Consider the following 18,048-nt stretch of genomic DNA (forward strand, 5'->3'; position numbering starts at 1 on the left):
AAACGTCAGTTTGGACAAGAAAGGGCAGGAACGTTAGTGGGGTTGCCGGTTTGGAAATATCCATTTCCCAGCACATGGGAAAAAAGTCTCATTCTTTCAAAATCGTTCCTTCCACTCCATCCCCCTCCCATCCCCCTCCCATCCCCATCCCACCTGGGTGGTGGTCCCCCCCAGCTTACTCTATTTTCTCGTCTGCAGCAGAGAGGACTAGAGATTCGGGTGGGACAGGAGCTACCAACCCCTGAGCTTCTCCGGGTTCAGCACCATCGCCCTCCCACCCCGCCTTCACGCCTCCAGCCAGAGCAAAGGATAGTAGGCAGGAAGGATTCTCGCGTCGGCTCCTTCCTCCCTGGAAAACCGTGGCCTATCTCTGTGACCTCGGAGCCTCCGTGTCCCCATCTGTGAAACGGGCCTGGGGAACCCCTGGTGGCGGGGCCCGGGGATGCCCCAGGGCGCCGCCGCAGGTTGGGCTCCTCGAGGGCTCGCCACGCACGCCGCCGGGGTCCCCACGCCTCCCGCCCCCGCCCATCGCGCAGGCCACGCCCCTCACGGCGGCCCGGCGGCGTTGCCATGGCGACGCACGTACACAGGCCGGGCGGGCGCGCGGGGTGCTGGCCGCCGGCTGGAGACTCCGCGGGAGCGCGGCCAGGCCGCCTCGCCCGGGGAGCGGGCCGGGCGCCTCCCGAGCCCGCGGAGCTCTCGGAGGGCGACTGGGCGTGGGCTTCTCCCTCCGGCCAGGTGAGTGCGGCACCGGGAGGAGGCAGCGGGCGGAGGAGACCTGGGGCCCGACCGGGTTGGCCCTGCGAGGTCAAGAGCTTGGAGAGGAGGCTCGGGACCCGGCCCCACCCACCCCGAGCTCGAACTCCTCTCCGGTCCACACTTGGGTCCCCGGGAGCACCCCAGAGCAGGTGTCCCGACAGCAGTCCGTCCTCCCTAAAATGCAGGCCCCCCACCCACTCTGCCTCCGGAAGTAGCCTGCGCGGGAGCTTCCAGAACCTTCCTTGGCACCACATGTGCCGCTTTAAGCTATCCTATGGGGTACAGCCGGGAATAGCGGGGTGCCCTTTGGTTCCCCTGATTTAGGGGCAACACCCACCCGGTGGTCAGAGATCCCCCTGCCCCAACCTTCCCTTCCTTGAGGAACTTCTGCAGCTCCCAGGACACTGAAGACCTGTAGCCCTCACCAGAAATATTGCTTCTCTTGCCCGATTCTGAGGCATCCGAAGTGGTCCGGAGGGATGCAGGGCAGGTGACTGAGGTTCTTTTGCTCTTTCCTATGCCTGGTGCTTCAGGGCACTAAGAACGAATTTACAGAGTTTAACACGTTTCAAATTACTTTCTACCGTGTTTTCAGGCAGGGGAGTGACTGCACAGGGCAAGATGAAGGTGGAGAAATATCGTCCAACCCAAAAGCTACAGATAGAATTTAGGTTTTCCAAGAAGGGTGTCTAAGGCAGACGCTGCACAGGGAGATTCGTAGCCAACTGGCTGCACAGATTTGCTTTGATGTGCCGTTTGTATTTCCCTTCATTCGGCTAGTGTTTATTGAGCACCTACTGTGTGTCAGACACTGCTCCAGGTGCTGGAGATGGGGTAACCAGCAAAACTGCCAGGAACTGCAAAGGGTCTGAGGTTTTACCTTGTGTGTGAGCTAGTAAGTTAGCCTGGCCAGCTTATAGACGCTGGCAGAAGACACAGGACAAAATTTGTCAATGCCTTTGCTCCAAAGATGGGTAGCAACACGAGATACCCATGAAGAATTGTCCCTTAGCAAAAACAACACAGTTCTGGCTCTCCTGGAGCACACATCTCAGCGAAAGGGAAAGAAACAACAAACACAACTAAAGAAAGGAACAAGAAAATGTCAGAGAGTGATGAGTACAAGGAAGGAAACGAGGCAGGGGGATATGCTAGTGGCAGGTGGCCGCAAGGAGGGACATCTGAGCAGAGAGAAGGCACCAGCCCTGGGAACCTCTGGGGGGAGAGCTAAAACTCAGACATGCACCTGGCCCGAGTTCTGGGGTTCAGTTTAGTGGCATTTCCCGTGGTTTTCCTGCAGAAGAGACGTTTCTCCCAGGTTTGCGTTAGGTTTGAACGTGTGGCTTGACAACGTGGTCCTCTGCAGCTGAAGTAAATAATTGAAGTCATTTGATGACAACAGAGCATGGTTCTTTTGGAAGAGGAGATGCCCATCCCCTTCTGTTAGTGACAGTGAACTTAACAAAATGTATCTCTCACTCTATGAGATCATCAATACTTATGAGCCATCTGTAGCTCTCGGAGCTTACAAACAGAAAGTAAACTATCTGGCTTATTTTTATTTCTCTTACTCCCCCCAACACCCGTGGGGTCTTTTCTTCCTTTCAGGGGGTGGAATCCTGGTTGTCAAGGACTCTCTGTTACTGCACATCCCAAGGGTCAACGGACCGTGCAGCTCCCCCCAGCCCGCTCTGCCCCACCCAGCATTAGCGGAGTTGTGCGGAAGGCTGAGCTGAGTGACCCTAATCTCTCCGAGTCTCAGAGGGACTGTAGAGTGGGACAGTACCAATATACCTACCCCGCAGGGTTGTTCTGAGGTTGAAAAGAAGCAGTTGTGTGTGAAAGGATAGCACAGTGCCTGGCACTTAGTAGGGATTCAGTAGTTGATGATGGGGACGTCGATGAAGAGTAGAACCAGACCCAAGACTCTGTACGATCACAACGAGAGGGTCTTTGTTTTTCTCCGCAGTCCGACAGCTTCACGTTTCAGGGACCGTTCAGTTGAAAAGAGAGGGACTTCCGTTCCTTGGCCTGGCCGTTGCGATGGGGGATGTCACACTGTGTGACTGGACGTATCTCAAATCAGAATCCAAGCACCATATGAATTATTAGCGTTTTGGATCCTACTGAAGTCACTGACATTTTTCCATGTTAGGAAACCAGTGTAGAACTTACTTTGAAATGCATCAGACGATAAAATGGTTAGGTGAATGGATAGATGGATGGAGGTGTGGTAGAGGAAAAATAGCAAAATGTCACTTGTAGGATCTAGGTGGTGGACGGGAAGCAGTTCACCATCCGCTGCTTTCAACAGTCCTGCATCTTTGACATCTTCCTAATAAAACATTGGGGGAAAATAGGTGCAGAGTCCTGATCATATCTCCAAGCTAGAGTCTTAATACTTTGCCTTTCAAAGTCACCCCTCTCCCCTTAAGTGTATAAAGTAACGGAGTGACTCACGATGATTCAAAGAAAGTATCATTTAAAGTCCATTCCCTCACCGACTGACTCATCAGTTTCAGGAATTCCGTAGAAGCTTAGAATTCTTTAGATCCAAGATTTGTAACAATAATAATAATAGGACAGATGTCCACTCTGAATGCTTCACACGTATGTTTGCATTTCATCCTCATGGAACTCTTCGGGGTACAGAGTATTATTAATCCCGTTTTACAGATGAGGAAACTGAGGCATAGAGAGAGAAGTAAGTCACCCAAAGTCACAGAGCTAGTAGGGGGCGGGTTAGGAACACGATTACTTACTGTGTCAGATAACTCCCCTTGTGCTTCATGGGAGGCGCGTAGCGATTATCAGTGGAATTCAGATTTGTCGTTGGGTTTTTTCAGCTACTGGTGGTTTGTGCTCCGAGTCACGTAAAAAAAAAAAAAAAAAGTCTCCTGTCTGATTGTCAGAACCAAGCTCATCTTTGCTAAATGTCACTGTTTAAAAGGGGAGTCTCAGAAATCTGCGGAATCAAAAGTGTGATCATCGGGGAAGTCCGTCTACCTTCCCCTACCCCTGCTGATTTCTCCTTGGAACAATACGGTGCGTTTCGTCCCGTTCGCAATGTGGTGGTGTTGAGTAACCAGAAGACTGCATTTTCCTAATGGAGTTTTTTCTGAAAACTTTATACAGGGAAAGCAGAGAGTATGAAAGCCTACCTAAAGAGCGCAGAAGGCTTTTTTGTCCTGAATAAAAGCACTACTGTTGGAAGGCATGAAGACTCAGACCTTGTTTTAGAGGTAAGAGCTGTTCCCGCCGCTCCCAGCACCTCCCCCCGCCCCCCTCCACACAGCCTTACCGTTCTTGTGGATTCCAGGCTCTTCTAAAGCGCACCCTCTGGCTTACATCTGTGCTTCACGTGCTACCAGTAACCCAACTGCCGAATATATTGGGTCTTCCCAGCATATGTAGCAGAGATTGGTATGAGGCAAAGTGTGATGTGCCCTCTGTCCTCTGCTGGCCACGTGTACAGATGTCCCACCCATTGCCCCCTCCCCAGCACCCATTTAGAAGGGGGGCATGGAGCAGGTGTTTGACCCCTGCTCTGGGCCTGACAGTGAGGGCCGTCTGAAGTACCTGGCTTGGGCAACGGCCTCTCGCCCTTTCTAGAGCTTTCGGAGACTGTTGTGATGTGTATAACATTTTGAAAATGTTATATAAATGGATTATACCCCAGGTGACCTTTTGAGGTCATTTGTGGTTTTTTTTTCCCTCGCTCAGCATAATGTCCTTAAGATCATCTGTTATTTTTTATTGTTGAGTAATATTCCGTGGTATAGATGTTGAGTAATATTCCATTTGTTTAACCGTTCACGTATTGAAAGGCATTCTGGTTGTTTCTAATTTGGGGGCTGTTACGGATAAACCTGCTTATGAACATTTGTGCACAGGTTTTTGTGTGAACACAAGTTTTTGTTCCTCTGGGATAAATGCTCGGGAGGGTGCTTGCTGGACCATATGGTAAGTGTATGGTTTCCAAAGAAAGTGCCAGACTGTTGTCCAGAGCGGCTGGACCATTTTGCATTCCCACCAGCGGTGTATGAGACACGGTTTCCCTGCATCCTCACCAGCAACTCGTGTTATCACTGTCTTTTATTTTACCTGACTTTCGAAAAATAAATTTCAGGTTTTTTGAAGTCTCATGCTTTTCGAATCATGTCTAAGAACATGTCACCGGGTCCTTGATTCCCGAGGATTTCTCATACATTTTCTTCTGAAAGCTTTATAGATACTTTATGTTTAAACCTATGCACCATTTTGAGTTCGTTTTTGTATATGATGCGAGATTTCAGTCCGGGTTCATTTTGATTGCATGTGGATATGACGTGGCTCCAGCACCATTTGTTGGAAAGACCATCCTTTCTCCTTTGGACTCCTTTTGAAACTGTCAAAAACCACTTAGCCATACTTGTGGGGGAGCTGTTTCTGAGTTTCCTGTTACGTTTCGTGGATCTAGGTGTCTGTCCCTCTACCAATACGACGTGGTCTTCGTTACTGTAGTTATGCAAAGTCTTGAATCGGGTAGAGCGGTTCCTCCCACTTTTTCTTTTTTAAAAAAATGTCTCTTTACCTATTTTAATTCTTTTGCCTTTCCACACAAATTTTAGTAAAAGCTTGTCTATATATACAAAATATCTTGCTGGAATTTTCTTTATTTTTTTTTTTTAATTTTTTGGGGCGCCTGGGTGGCTCCGTCGGTTAAGTGTCCAACTTCGGCTCAGGTCACGATCTCGCGGTCCGTGAGTTCGAGCCCCGCGTCGGGCTCTGGGCTGATGGCTCAGAGCCTGGAGCCTGCTTCTGATTCTGTGTCTCCCTCTCTCTCTGCCCCTCCCCCGTTCATGCTCTGTCTCTCTCTGTCTCAAAAATAAATAAAAACGTTTAAAAAAATTTAAAAAAATTTTTTTAAGTTTATTTATCTATTTTGAGAGAGACAGAGACAACATGAGAGGGAGAGGGGCAGAGAGAGAGAGGGAGAGAGAGAGAGAATCCCAACCAGGCTCCGTGCTGCCAGCACAGTGCCCAATTCAGGGTTCAGACCCACAAAACTGTGGGATCATAACTTGCGCCAAAATCGAGTCAGACGCTTAACCGACTGAGCCACCCAGGTGTCCCTCTTGCTGGAATTTTAATAGGAATTGTATATAAGCCTATAATCAGTATGAGAATTGGTATCTTTACTATATTGTCTTCCAATCCATGAACATGGTATGTCTCTCCTTTTTTTCAGGGGGTCTTTGATTTCTTCCACAAATACTCTGTCATTTTTAGCATACCAGCGCTGTGCATGTTTTGCTAGATATACACTTAAATATCTTATCTTTTTTTAAATGATTATAAGTGATGTCATATTGTTGGGGCACCTGGGTGGGTCAGTTAGTTAAGCATCTGACTTCAGCTCAGTTCATGATCTCACCGTTCATGAGTTCAAGCTCTACATTGGGCTCCCTGCTGACAGCATGGAGACTGCTTGGGATTCTCTCTCTCTCCTTCTCTCTCTGCCCCTCCCCCACTCTGTCTCTCTCTCAAAATAAATAAACTTGAAAATGGTATTATAGTGTTAATTTGGTGTCCCCATGTTCATTGACAATATAGAGAAACAACTGATTTTTGTATACTTAAATGATATCTTGCAACTGTAACTGAGCTTTCTAGAAAGTTTTTATAGATTTGTTGGGATTTTATATATAAACAGTCATGCCATCTACAAATAAAAACAGTTTTATTTCTCCTTTCAGGAAAGGAGATCTGAATACCCTTAATTTCATTTTTTTTTGCTTTATTGCACTGGCTAGCACTCTGTTGCATAAAAGTGATAAGAGCAACGTAAATCTTTATACTTGCCTTTTCCTAGTTTCTGAGAGTGTTTATCATAAACTCTCAGACTTAAAAATAAGTCAGTGGACCTCCCCTTGAGGTTCTCATCCATGGTGTGGTCTCCCTACAAGGACACAGAAAACCCATTCACTCTGAGCTCATTTTCGCTGCCTATAAGCCACTTACCTGACAGGATCGTTGTGAGAATTAAGTGAGAAATGCACAGAAAGTGCCTGGCATGTGCTTCTAACTAAATGACACCACGGTCATTTTTATGGGCTCATAAAATGGAGACCGAGAAGAATCCTCAAAAGTGCACACAGGGGCGAGACGAGGAACCGTATGGAAAAAGGAACTAATGAGGACAATTTTTACACAGACAGGAATTGAGTTGCATTCACCGTATAAAAATAATTGACTGCCTCCCGCTCCTCAGACTTAGTTTAAGAAGTAAGTCACCACCGCCAGCCACAGTCGCACTGATTTATGAAGCAATCAGCTGTGTTTCCAGAGGCACAAGCTTATATTGGCTCCCCAGAGAACAGATGACACACGACTTGCCAAATATTTTGTGAGCAGACTTTTGATGGGTGCTTCTGTCTGCTCTTAGACAAATCCTCTTCCCAAAGCTTAAATGGATTTGGGAGAGGAGATTTGCTTTGAAAAGGGTTGTAGGGACACCGGTCCATTTTGAAGACCTGGAACCTGCAGACGTGACAGCATTTTCTAGTTTTATAAAACAAGACAGAGTGAAAATCGCTTCTCTGCTGACTTCCTTGGGTCTTTCTGATTAGAAGAATCACCCTTGGGGACACCCGGGTGGCTCGGTCGGTTAAGCATCCGACTTCAGCTCAGGTTGTGATCTCGCGGTCCGTGGGTTCGAGCCCCGCATCGGGCTCTGTGCTGACAGCTCGGAGCCTGGAGCCTGCTTCCGATTCTGTGTCTCCCTCTCTTTCTGCCCCTCCCCCACGTGCACTCTGTCTCTCTCAAAGATAAAAAAGCATTTTAAAAAATTAAAAAAAAAAGAAAAGAATCGCCCTTGGTTAGCTACGGTCCACGCTGAGGAATAATTCAACAGTCGATTTATAGTTTATGTTATTTGTGCTACTATAGGTCATTCCCCTAAACAAAGTTCAGAAATCCATATTAATAAAAAGACTTCTTCAAAATTAGGCAGAGGGCACAGCCAGCAAATAAAAATGATTGTTTTACTTACCTGAGTAAGTCCTAAAGAATAGGCAGTCCTACTTCTCGAGATTTACACTCAACTGGCCAGGCTGACAGATTGTTCTGGTCATCGATGTCCTTCTTTTTGGCCACCATTCACTTTTTCTGATAACAGAAGGCAGTTACGTGCTTATGGTTTTAAAAAAACTGGGAGAAAGCAAAGTGTAAGGGAGAAAATAAAAATCACGTGTAATCCTCTGGCTCAGGGAAGAATCAATATTGATATTTGCAGGGTTTCGCCCTGCAGACCTTTTTCTGTATCCTGTAAGGAGTTCGGTTCCCCGATGGCAATAGGAAGCCTGTGTTGGCGGGGCCAGGTTTTACCACTGTTATCACTCATTCCTCCCACAAATATTTACCTGGAGCCTCAGCACTGGGGATAAGGCAATGGCAGAATCACGCATGGTCCGTGCAATCAGAAAGCTGCCAGGAGAGAGACACAGAAGTCAGGGGATCCCACAGAGACATATGTTGTTTTATTCACACTGGGGCTCTAAAGAAAAGGAACACGCAGGATAAGGACAACTTAATGGACAAGGGGGAAAGGGAAGGACATGTGCAAAGGCCCTGGGGTAGAGGAGCATATTATGAGCCCAAGGGGCTGAGAGAAAACCAGTGTGTCCAGAAGGAAGAGTGGGAAGGAAGAGAGCTTAAGAAATGAGTAGGCCTCCTTCAGGCCACCCTGTCTGAAGAGTATGGGAAGAAACTGGGGTATTCTGAGCAAGGCAGGCGACCTCCGTTTTGAAAATTTTGAAATGACCAGCCTGGCCGCCACACACAGACTAGCAACGAGGGGCTCCGTTCAGAATCTCCCCTCTCGCATTTCACACCGTTCAGAAGCCTCAGCCTTGCTCATTTCAGACATAAACGTCGCGAATTTTAGTTTGTGTGATTGGCTGTGGCCTGTGAACTGTGCTTTTTGGAGTTTAGAGCTGTTACTCAGACTCCACTGAGAAGGGGGCTCAGTTCTTCCAGAGTGAAGAAATCCTGCCAGCCCGTAGTTGTCGAATTTTCCGCACGTGTCCGAGTGCTTGTTAAACGTGAACCCCTAGACATGCTCCCCAGACTCAGGTCGGGAGTGGGGTCCGTGGAGATGGCTCCAGGATCGTGCTTCAGCGCCCTCCCTCTCTCTCCTCGGCCACCCATGGCTCCCCGCTCGCGATGCTGTGGGAGCCCCTGTGTCGACGGAGGAGCGTGCATGCTGTTCCAGTGAACTCCGTGTAGAGGCGAGGAGAAGGAAGAGCTCAACAGTGGGCAGCTGACCCACCCCAGCCCCTCCCCGAGAACTCACCCGGCCACACTGGGGAGGTTTCTGAATCCCCTCCAACGCCGAGCTATAGAACAGCCCAAGGCAGCGCAGTGCTGTGGCTGGGAGGGTGGGGGGTGAAGGAGCAGAGCAAAGGACCGAAATAACCTGGGGGGGGGGGGATGCTTGCTCCGCCCTGGCGAGTCCGCCCTGGGTGCACAGCGCCCTACCAGCTGGCTCCTTCCTGATTGGAACAGTCTCGCGTGTTGCACCCCCTTCTCGCGGGGCATCTCAGGATCACGGAGCAAGACGGATCTAACACACACCCCAGCACCCAGACAGCCGGTTGACGCTTGTCCCTTTGGCTCCTGCCAGTTCTGGGCTGCCTCTTGGAAAAGAACCATCATCATGAGTTCGAGCCCCACATCGGGCTGTCTGCTGTCAGCACAGAGCCTGCGTTCCAATCCTCTGTACCCCCTTCTCTGCCCTTCCCCTGCTTATGCTCTCTCTCTCTCTCTCTCTCTCTCTCTCTCTCTCTCTCAAAAATAAAATAAACAGGGGCGCCTGGGTGGCGCAGTCGGTTAAGCGTCCGACTTCAGCCAGGTCACGATCTCGCGCTCCGTGAGTTCGAGCCCCGCATCGGGCTCTGGGCTGATGGCTCAGAGCCTGGAGCCTGTTTCCGATTCTGTGTCTCCCTCTCTCTCTGCCCCTCCCCCGTTCATGCTCTGTCTCTCTCTGTCCCCAAAAAAATAAATAAACGTTGAAAAAACAAATTAAAAAATAAATAAATAAATAAAATAAACATTAAAAAAACAACCATCAGAGCCTACATCGTATTCTTGTTTATTATTATTAAACAAGGCTGCGGTGATCGCCCCCTCGTTTACGTCATTTCTGAGACGTGTGGGTATATGTGCTGTGTCAAAGGCCACGAACATCTGTGCCTCTGATGGGCGTCTCCAAATAGGCCACCAGGGGTCCACCGACGCGGTGTCCTGCCAGAATGGACGCCTGTTTCCCAACCCTCCCCGGTGCGTGTCGTCTACCAATTGGATCTCCACTGACCTAACAGGTGACACATCGCGCCCGTGTCATTCTAATTTGTGCTTCTCTTATGAGCGAACCCCTGCATTTTGAGAGACGGGGTGACAGGTGGACCTGGTCCGGAGAAGCATTCTCACCCCTGCTCAGAAATCCCCTGAAGATCACAGAGCAGGTCTCCCCTGTCCGCGGGAAACTCTTCTCTCCCCTGTTGGAGAGCTGGCAGCCGGAACCCGGGGCCGGTCTCATCGATCACTTCCCACCACAGCCATTTATGAACCTACCTTCCCTCCGGCAGGTGGAGGGCTTCCAGGGGGGATAAAGCTCATAGAAAAGGGCTGATCGCATTTGGCTCGCTTTTTAAAAAATTTTTATTTATTTTTTATTGCGGCAAAGCGCACATAACACAGAGGTTTCCATCTTGCCATTTCTTCAGAGTACAGCTCAGCGGCATTACATGCGTTTACCTGGTGCAGCCATCACCCCCGTCCGCCTCCAGAGCTCCCCGTCTTGCAAAACCCTGTCCCCCTCCGCCAGCCCTGGCCACCACCCTTCTGGTTTCTGTCTGTGTGAATCTGACTGCGGTAGCTGCTCATGTAAGTGGACTCAGACAGCATCTGCCCTCTTGTGGTTCATCCGTGGTGTATATTCCATGGCGTGTTTTCAGCACATTTTGCTTATCGGCTCCTCTGTCAGTGGATGCTTGGGTTGTTTGCACCTCTGGGCTGTTGTAAATAACGTCATGAACATGGGCGTAGATATCTCTTCAAGCCCTTGCTCTCCATTCTTTTGGATGTATACCCAAAGGTGGGCTTGATGGGTCGTGTGATAATTCTATTCTTAATTTTTTGAGGAACCACCATATTGTTTTTCACATCAGCTGCACCTTTTTACATTCCCACCGACAGGGCACAAGGTTCCACTCTCTCCACATCCTCGTCAACATTTGTTGTGTTTTGTTTTTAGTTTATTTGTTTATTTTGAGAGAGGGGTGGGGGGAGGGGGAGAGAGAGAGAATCTCAAGCAGGCTCCGAGCTGTCAGTGCGGAGCCTGACGCGGGGCTCGATCCCATGAACCGTGAGATCGTGACCTGAGCCAAAATCGAGAGTCGGATGCTTAACCGACGGAGCCACCCCAGGCGCCCCTTATCCTGTTTTTCTGATAGTAGCCATTCCAATGGACGTGAGGCAGAAGATCACAATCTTTTCGATAACACAAATGATACAAACAGCTACAGCATGCATTCGTAGACCACTTTACCTCCCGTGACTTTATACATATTGTACATCCTGAGTCTGTATGCAGAAAATTACGTTCTCCAAAAAAAAAAAAAACAAACCCTGTGGTGTAGGAACTGCTATTATCACTGTTATCCTCATTTAAAGATGTGCAAATGGGATGCAGAAAGGTCAAGTGAAAAATCACACAGCTGGTCACAGGGGAGGTGGGGGCCAAGTTTCAGATTCCGGGTTGTCTGACTCAGCAGTTCCAGAGAGAAGAAGTTTCATTCCTTGAGTGTAAATTTAGCTTTGGGAATATCTGAAATTCCTTCCGAGTTCCCTGGAAGATCAAAGTAGCTCACTAAGCTAGGGAGGTTCCATCGGGTGAAATCCAGAGTGAGGACTGTCCGTGAAACACGACGTGCATATTCTTGTGATTGTCCTTCACACGACTAGCTGGGGTGGCGCCCTCCAGTGGGGGGTTCGTGTGGGGACGGAACGTTGACGCGGCACCGACTGATCAGGAGGCGTGGGGGTTGTGAATTGAAGCCCCCCACAAGAATCCTCTCGGGGGGTCAGGGAGCTCCTCAGAGAAGGCCAGACTTGAGCTGCCTCTTTAAAGAGAAGCCTGGGGAGGCCTGGGTGGTTCAGTCTGTTAAGTGTCTGACTCTTGATCCCAGCTCAGGTCTTTTTTTTTTTAAGTTTTTTAATTTATTTTGAGAGAGAGAGAGAAAGGAGGAGGGGCAGAGAGAGAGAGAAAGAATCCCAAGCAGGCTCTGCACTGTCAGCACAGAGCCCGACACGGGGCTCAAACTCACGAATTGTGAGCTCATGACCTGAGCTGAAACCAAGAGTCGGACGCTTAACCGACTGAGCCACCCAGGCACCCCTCACCTCAAGGTCTTGATCTCACGGTCATGGGATCAAGCCATGTGTCAGGCTCTGCCCTGAGGGTGGAGCCTTCTTGAGATTCTCTCTCTCTCTCTCTCTCTCTCTCTCTCCCCCGCTTGCACTGGAAGGAAAGAAGGAAGGAAGGAAGGAAGGAAGGAAGGAAGGAAGGAAGGAAGGAAGGAAGGAAGGAAGGGAAAGAAAGAAAGAAAAGAAGGAAAGACAAGGAAGTCTGGGGATTTTCCAGACAGAGCAAGTAGGAAAGGACACCCCAGGTGTTGAAAAAGCATGTGCAAAGGTCCGGAGATGTTTGGGGAACAGTTTGGCTTGGGAGAAAAGGACGAAATGGCATGTTGGTGGTGACATTGCAAAATGGAAGCCAGGCTAAGCACGTGAAGAGGAACCTCCCCCTCACCAAAAGGCTTTGAAGCTGGGGAGGAGTTGGTGATCTTTGTTATTTGGGTGGGAGAAGAGCAGACGGAGTGGCCCCGGGACAGAGCAGTCAAGTGCGTGACCTTGCCCCACCGGGCGGCCGGTTCAGAGCCTGGCTCCGCTCTCGTGGGCTGGAGGGTCTCAGACAAGTTATGCAGCTGTTCTCGGCTGCGGTCTTTGTATACGTGCCCTGGGGGTGGTTGCAGGGACCGCGTTTTGAGAGCGAATCACTGTCAAGGGCTTAGATCAGTGCCTGGTGTTGTCAGTACTGTAGTAAATGTGGGCCATTGTATTTGTGTTCTATTTACAACACAGGGGGATGATCTCCCGGTTTTGTACTTCGGAAGTTGGGGTGGACTCAGCTGGTTTCTCTGTCACTGGGCCCCCAGGTCAAAATCAAGGTGCTCAGCGGACCTGGGCTCTTCCAGAGTCTCCAAGGAGAATCTGCTCCCGGATCTGTTTGGGTGCTTGGCGCAAGTTAACCTGTGCTGTTACGGACTGAGGTCCCCTTTCTGGGCTGGCTGTCAGCAGAAGTGGTTCCCAGCCCAGGAGGCCGCCCGCATTCCGGGCTTGTGGGCCCCTTCACCTTCAAAGCCAGCAGCATTGGCTCAAGGCCTTTTCGTGCTTCAAATCTCTCAGATCCCTGGGGTGCCTGGGTGGCTCAGTTGGTTAAGCGCCCAACATCGGCTCAGGTCATGATCTCGCAGTTCATGAGTTCGAGCCCCGCGTTGGGCCTTGTGCTGACGGCTCGGAGCCTGGAGCCTGCTTTGGATTCTGCGTCTCCCTCTCTCTCTGCCCCTCCCCACTTCACTCACACTCTCTCAAAAATATTTAAAACAAAAGAAAACCAACAGATCTCTCTGATCCCCTGTTCTGACTCATCTGTCCAACTCTAGCCAGAGAAAGTTCTTTGCTTTTAAGGGTTCATGGGATTAGATTAGTCACACCTGGACAGTCCAGGATGCTCTCCCTCTCTTAAGATCACAGACTAGTAACCTTTACATCTGCACAGTCCCTTGTGCCCTGTAACAGAGCATCCTCGCAGGATCCAGATTTGGGGCGTAGATCTCTTTTGGGGACCATTCTGCCCACTGTAGTCAATCCTGCCTCTCAGCTGCACTGTTGCCATGGGGAGGGCGTGGTGTCACGGGGCTTGTTGGAGAGCTTTTTGGAGGAACGAGTAGGGACAATGTCAGGAGCCCTGGAGAGGGGTGGCCCGTGGGCTGGGCGTGTGATGACGCCATTACCGTCATTACGGAGAGGGTTTAGGGGACAGGAGGAGGCAGGAGGCAGGAGGTGAGCGTGTCAGCATCCAGGGGCAGGTGGGCACAGGGAGGCCTGGGGATGAGCTAGGGGTTGAAAATACATGTCGGAGAATTAAGGCTCTGCAGCGGCCCCGCGGGAAGGAGAGGGAGCCAGCCCTAGAGTAGAATCCTCAGGAGCCGTGCGAGCTGGGGGCAGGTGAAGGGAGAGGCGCCAGCGTGGGGGCCTAGAAGCAGCCACGGCAGCGGCAGAGCCAGAGGCCGTGGCCGGGCCGGAGAAGAGAGCAGTAACGTGTCCGTAACGCAGCGAGGGCTCGCTCGGTGCCCGGCCCCGTCCTTGGCACGTCCGTGTGTGTTAACTCATTTCATCCTGACGATCGGCATCCCTACGAGGCAGGCGCTATCATTTTCCCCATTTTACAGATGAGGAATTTGGGGTCACACAGGGCGGGTCGGAGGCTGGAAACCACCCTCAGGCAGGCTGATTTTAGGAACCAGCCTCTTCCTGAGGCCTCACCCCTCCACGGGGCTTTCCCAGGAGGACCTGGGTGGGAGGGTCTCTGTGACAGAGGGAAGCAGAGACATTTCCCCTTCCCTTCTCCTCCCAGGCTCACGTCTCGCCAGAGCCTAGCTGTTTCCCCATATCCTCACTCTTCTGGAAACCCCAGTTTTCACTCTTTCTGCACTTCGTCTCTTTCTCGAGGCAGTAAGGGGGATGTGCTGGCGGGGGGCGGGGGGATGCACTGGCCAAGACCCAAAAGGTAAAAAAAAATAGATCAAACACACATACACTCACGCAGACCCCACTTAACTGAAAAAATGTTATCCTACTACCTTGAAAGTTCCTCCAAACGGTACCTTTTGTCAGTCCTGTGTAGCACGGCATATCAAACCCACTTTTGCAAGGGAAGCAACCAGAGAGCAGCAAGAGACTCGCCCCAGAAGATACAAGAAGGAGACCCTCAGTGAGCCAGGACCAGACCAGGCGGGGTGACAGCAAGACCACTCTGATCCCCTTGGCAGCTGCAGGAAGGGGACTTGAAGGCCATGCCGGAGAGCTGCTCACTGCTGGAACTCTGGGTCCTGGCAGGGAGCAGAGGGCCGTCCAGAGTGGGTGCTTCATGAAGGGACACCGACAGAGGCAGTCAGGCTTAAAGAAACCAGCCAGGATGGTGTGGCACCCAGAGCCACTGAGAGTGAGGAGCTGTCCCCACCCCCCAGACCCGAAGGGTGAGGGGGTTACATCTCCTGGAATCCCCAACGGCAGCTGTGGCTTTTGGTGGAGGGTTGGACCCAGCCCATGGTGTCCCCACAGGGAGGGAGCAAGGGGAATAAATACCCCAACCTCTCTCTGCCCTGCTCAGATCTCTGATCCCCCACTGGCCAGACCCAACCAGAAACCAGAGACAAGGAGCCCATCAGCCCATGATGCAGCCCCGTGGCCGGCCTGCTGGGGCAGAGGGCCGGGGGAGAGGGTGGGCAAGGATTGGAGGGCAAGTGGAGGATGTGACAGGGCACAGAAGGTGAGGACCTAGAAGGCTGTTAACAAGGTAGAATGAAAAGCCAAGCACCAGGGACCGGTGGCTCGGGAGCCTGAAGAGAGCAGCATGTGACCAGACTGGGACGACTTGAGGACAGAGTGTGAGGGTGGCAGGGAGACAGGGACACAGGTGGAGTTGGAGGAGGAGGTGGGCCAGGCCAGGGCAGGTGAAGGGGAATGCCCACGTGGAGTGGGTGAGGGAGCAGAGGTCACGAGGAATCAAAGAGGAAGGGAGGGAGGGTGAGGAAGATGGGGGTCAGGAGGTCGTGCTCTGAGACTGGGTTTAAGAGTTCCAGAAGATGAAGGTTGAGAGCTGGCTCTGAAGGAAGGTTCCAGATACATCAGGAGCCTTGGTGGCAGGCTAACGGCTTCTCAGGGAGGCTTCCTCAAAGCCCAGTGGTCACCAGAGCAGATGTTTATCATTAGTAGATTTGTCGAAGTCTCAGTATTTTATGGGTTCACTAAATACTTTTAAAAGGTATTTAAAATGAAGGACACTTTTTTTTTTTAATATTTTAGGAAAGATCATCTCTTTCCTCATTTGAATTGCCTTAATTTTTAAAATAGTTGTTAATGTTTATTTATTTATTTTGAGAGAGAAAGAGAGCACGTGTGCAAGCAGGGGAGGGGCAGAGAGAAAGAGGGAGAATCCCAAGCAGGCTCTGCACCATCAGCACAGAGCCCAACGTGGGGCTCCAGCCCATGAACCACAAGATCATGACCTGAGCCAAAATCAAGAGTCAGATGCTTAACCAACTGAGCCCCCAAGCACCCCTGCAGGAGACTTTTTTTTTTAAATGCATGGCCCATATTCAGTTCCACCCCACCCCTCTCTCACTATTAAATCACCGTCTACTCTCGGGGCACCTGGGTAGCTCAGTTGGTTAAGATCCAACTTCAGCTCAGATCATGGGTTCATGAGTTCAAGCCCCACGTCAGGCTCTGTGCTGACAGCTTAGAGCCTGCAGCCTGCTTGGGATTCTGTGTCTCCCTCTGTCTTTGCCCCTCCCCTGCTGGTGCTCTGTCTCTCTGTGTCTCAAAAGTAAATAAATATTATATAATGTAATTAATTAATTAATCACTGTCTACTCTGAAAAGCATAGGGGACAAGTCAAGGGCACAGATCTTGGTCCCAGAAGTGCCATGTGCATCTTGATATTGGGTGAGACACTTGGTCTTAGCCACGCTTAAAACTGCGGTGAAATATAATGTTTACCATCTGAACTGTTTGTTAAGCGTACGGATTAGCAGCGTTAAGTGCGTTCATGCTGTTGTATAACCAACCGGAACTTTCTCATCTTGCGACACGGAGGCTCCATGCCCATTAAACCGTCAAACAATTCCCAGTTTCCCCCTCCCCCTAGGCCCTGGCAGCCACCGTCTTACTTTCTGTTTCTGTGAGCTTGGCAACTCTAGGTACTTCGTACTGGTAGGATCATACAGCCGTCGCCTACTTACGACTGGCTTATTTCACTCGGCGTAATGTCTTCAACGTCCGTCCGCGTTGTAGCGTGCGTTGGGATGTCCTTCCTCTTTAAGGCTGAATAATATTCCATTTTATGTACGCGGCACATTTTGCTTATCCGCCCACTTCTCAGTGGACACTGGGTTGTTTCCACCTCCCCGCTGTTGGAGTAGAGTCGTGAACACGGGTGTACAAATCTCTCTTCAAGCCCTTGCTTTTCATTCTTTTGGATGTTTGCCCAAAAGTGGGCTTGATGGATCGTATGATGATATTAGCCTTAATTTCTTTAAAGTGGATTTATTTATTTTGAGAGAGAGAGAGAGAGAGGGCGAGCGTGAGCGTGGGGGAGGGGCAGAGAGAGAGGGAGAGAATCCCAAGCAGGCTCCATGCTGTCTGCACAGAGCCCGATGCAGGACTCAGTCTCATGAACGGTGAGATCATGATCTGAGCCAAAGTCAAGAGTCAGATGCTTATCCAGCTGAGTCGCCCAGTGGCTCACACCCAGTGTGAGTAGCGGGACAGCTCAGCAGGACGGAGCTCATACATTCAGCCTATATTAGCAGCAGGGCTTCTGTCCAGTAATGGCTTTTAGCAAATCTCCAAGGAAGTGGAGGGTCTCATATTATAAGATAGTCCCAGGAAGCACTTTCTTGGCCTAACCTGTGACAGAGGCTCATACCACTTTTATGGAGTCATTCAAAACTTCCTGCTTGCTTTGATTTCTTAATAATGGCCTGGCAGCTACCGAGGAATGGAGAGGAACGAGGCTTGGGAAGAGGAAAACAAAATGCAGCACATAGAATTTCTCTCCTCGATGGGTTATCCAGGGTTCATGGAGCGTAGGGATCAGTGGGTATGGGGATGACCATGACATGAGTGGAATTTCCCAAAGAACTAACGTGCTGTAGTGTTTTTTTAAAAAAATGCTTTCTTTTTTTAGAACGGATTGAGGTTTATAGGAAATTGAGCAGATAGCGTACAAAGTTCCCGTATACCCACCCCCAACACACACAGAGCTTCCCCTATTATTAACATCTTGCTTTCACATGGGACATTTGTTACCACTGACAAACCAACATTGGTATGTTGTCACTAACTAAAGTCCATAGTTGACATTAGGCATTGCACATTCTGTGGGTTTCGGCCCATGT

General features: G+C 50.2%; 1 protein-coding gene across 13 annotated transcripts in view; it reads left to right on the forward strand.

The window, feature by feature from the left end:
- Positions 1-573: 573 nt before the first annotated feature.
- The window catches only part of FHAD1 (forkhead associated phosphopeptide binding domain 1), a 121,367-nt gene continuing 103,892 nt past the window's right edge, over positions 574-18,048 (forward strand). For 8 of the 13 annotated variants that reach the window (XM_045475725.1, XM_045475738.1, XM_045475727.1 and 5 more), the window contains exons 1-3: positions 604-738; positions 3,606-3,804; positions 3,895-4,001. In XM_045475725.1, the coding sequence (XP_045331681.1) occupies positions 3,693-3,804; positions 3,895-4,001 (219 nt within the window). In that variant the 5' untranslated portion in view covers positions 604-738; positions 3,606-3,692. Of the gene's footprint in view, positions 739-3,605; positions 3,805-3,894; positions 4,002-18,048 lie in introns of all 13 variants that reach the window. The other 5 variants (XM_045475731.1, XM_045475735.1, XM_045475729.1 and 2 more) reach the window with 3 other exon arrangements.

The sequence above is a fragment of the Leopardus geoffroyi genome, chromosome C1 (genome assembly GCF_018350155.1).
Source record: "Leopardus geoffroyi isolate Oge1 chromosome C1, O.geoffroyi_Oge1_pat1.0, whole genome shotgun sequence".
Classification (NCBI taxonomy): Eukaryota; Metazoa; Chordata; class Mammalia; order Carnivora; family Felidae; genus Leopardus; species Leopardus geoffroyi.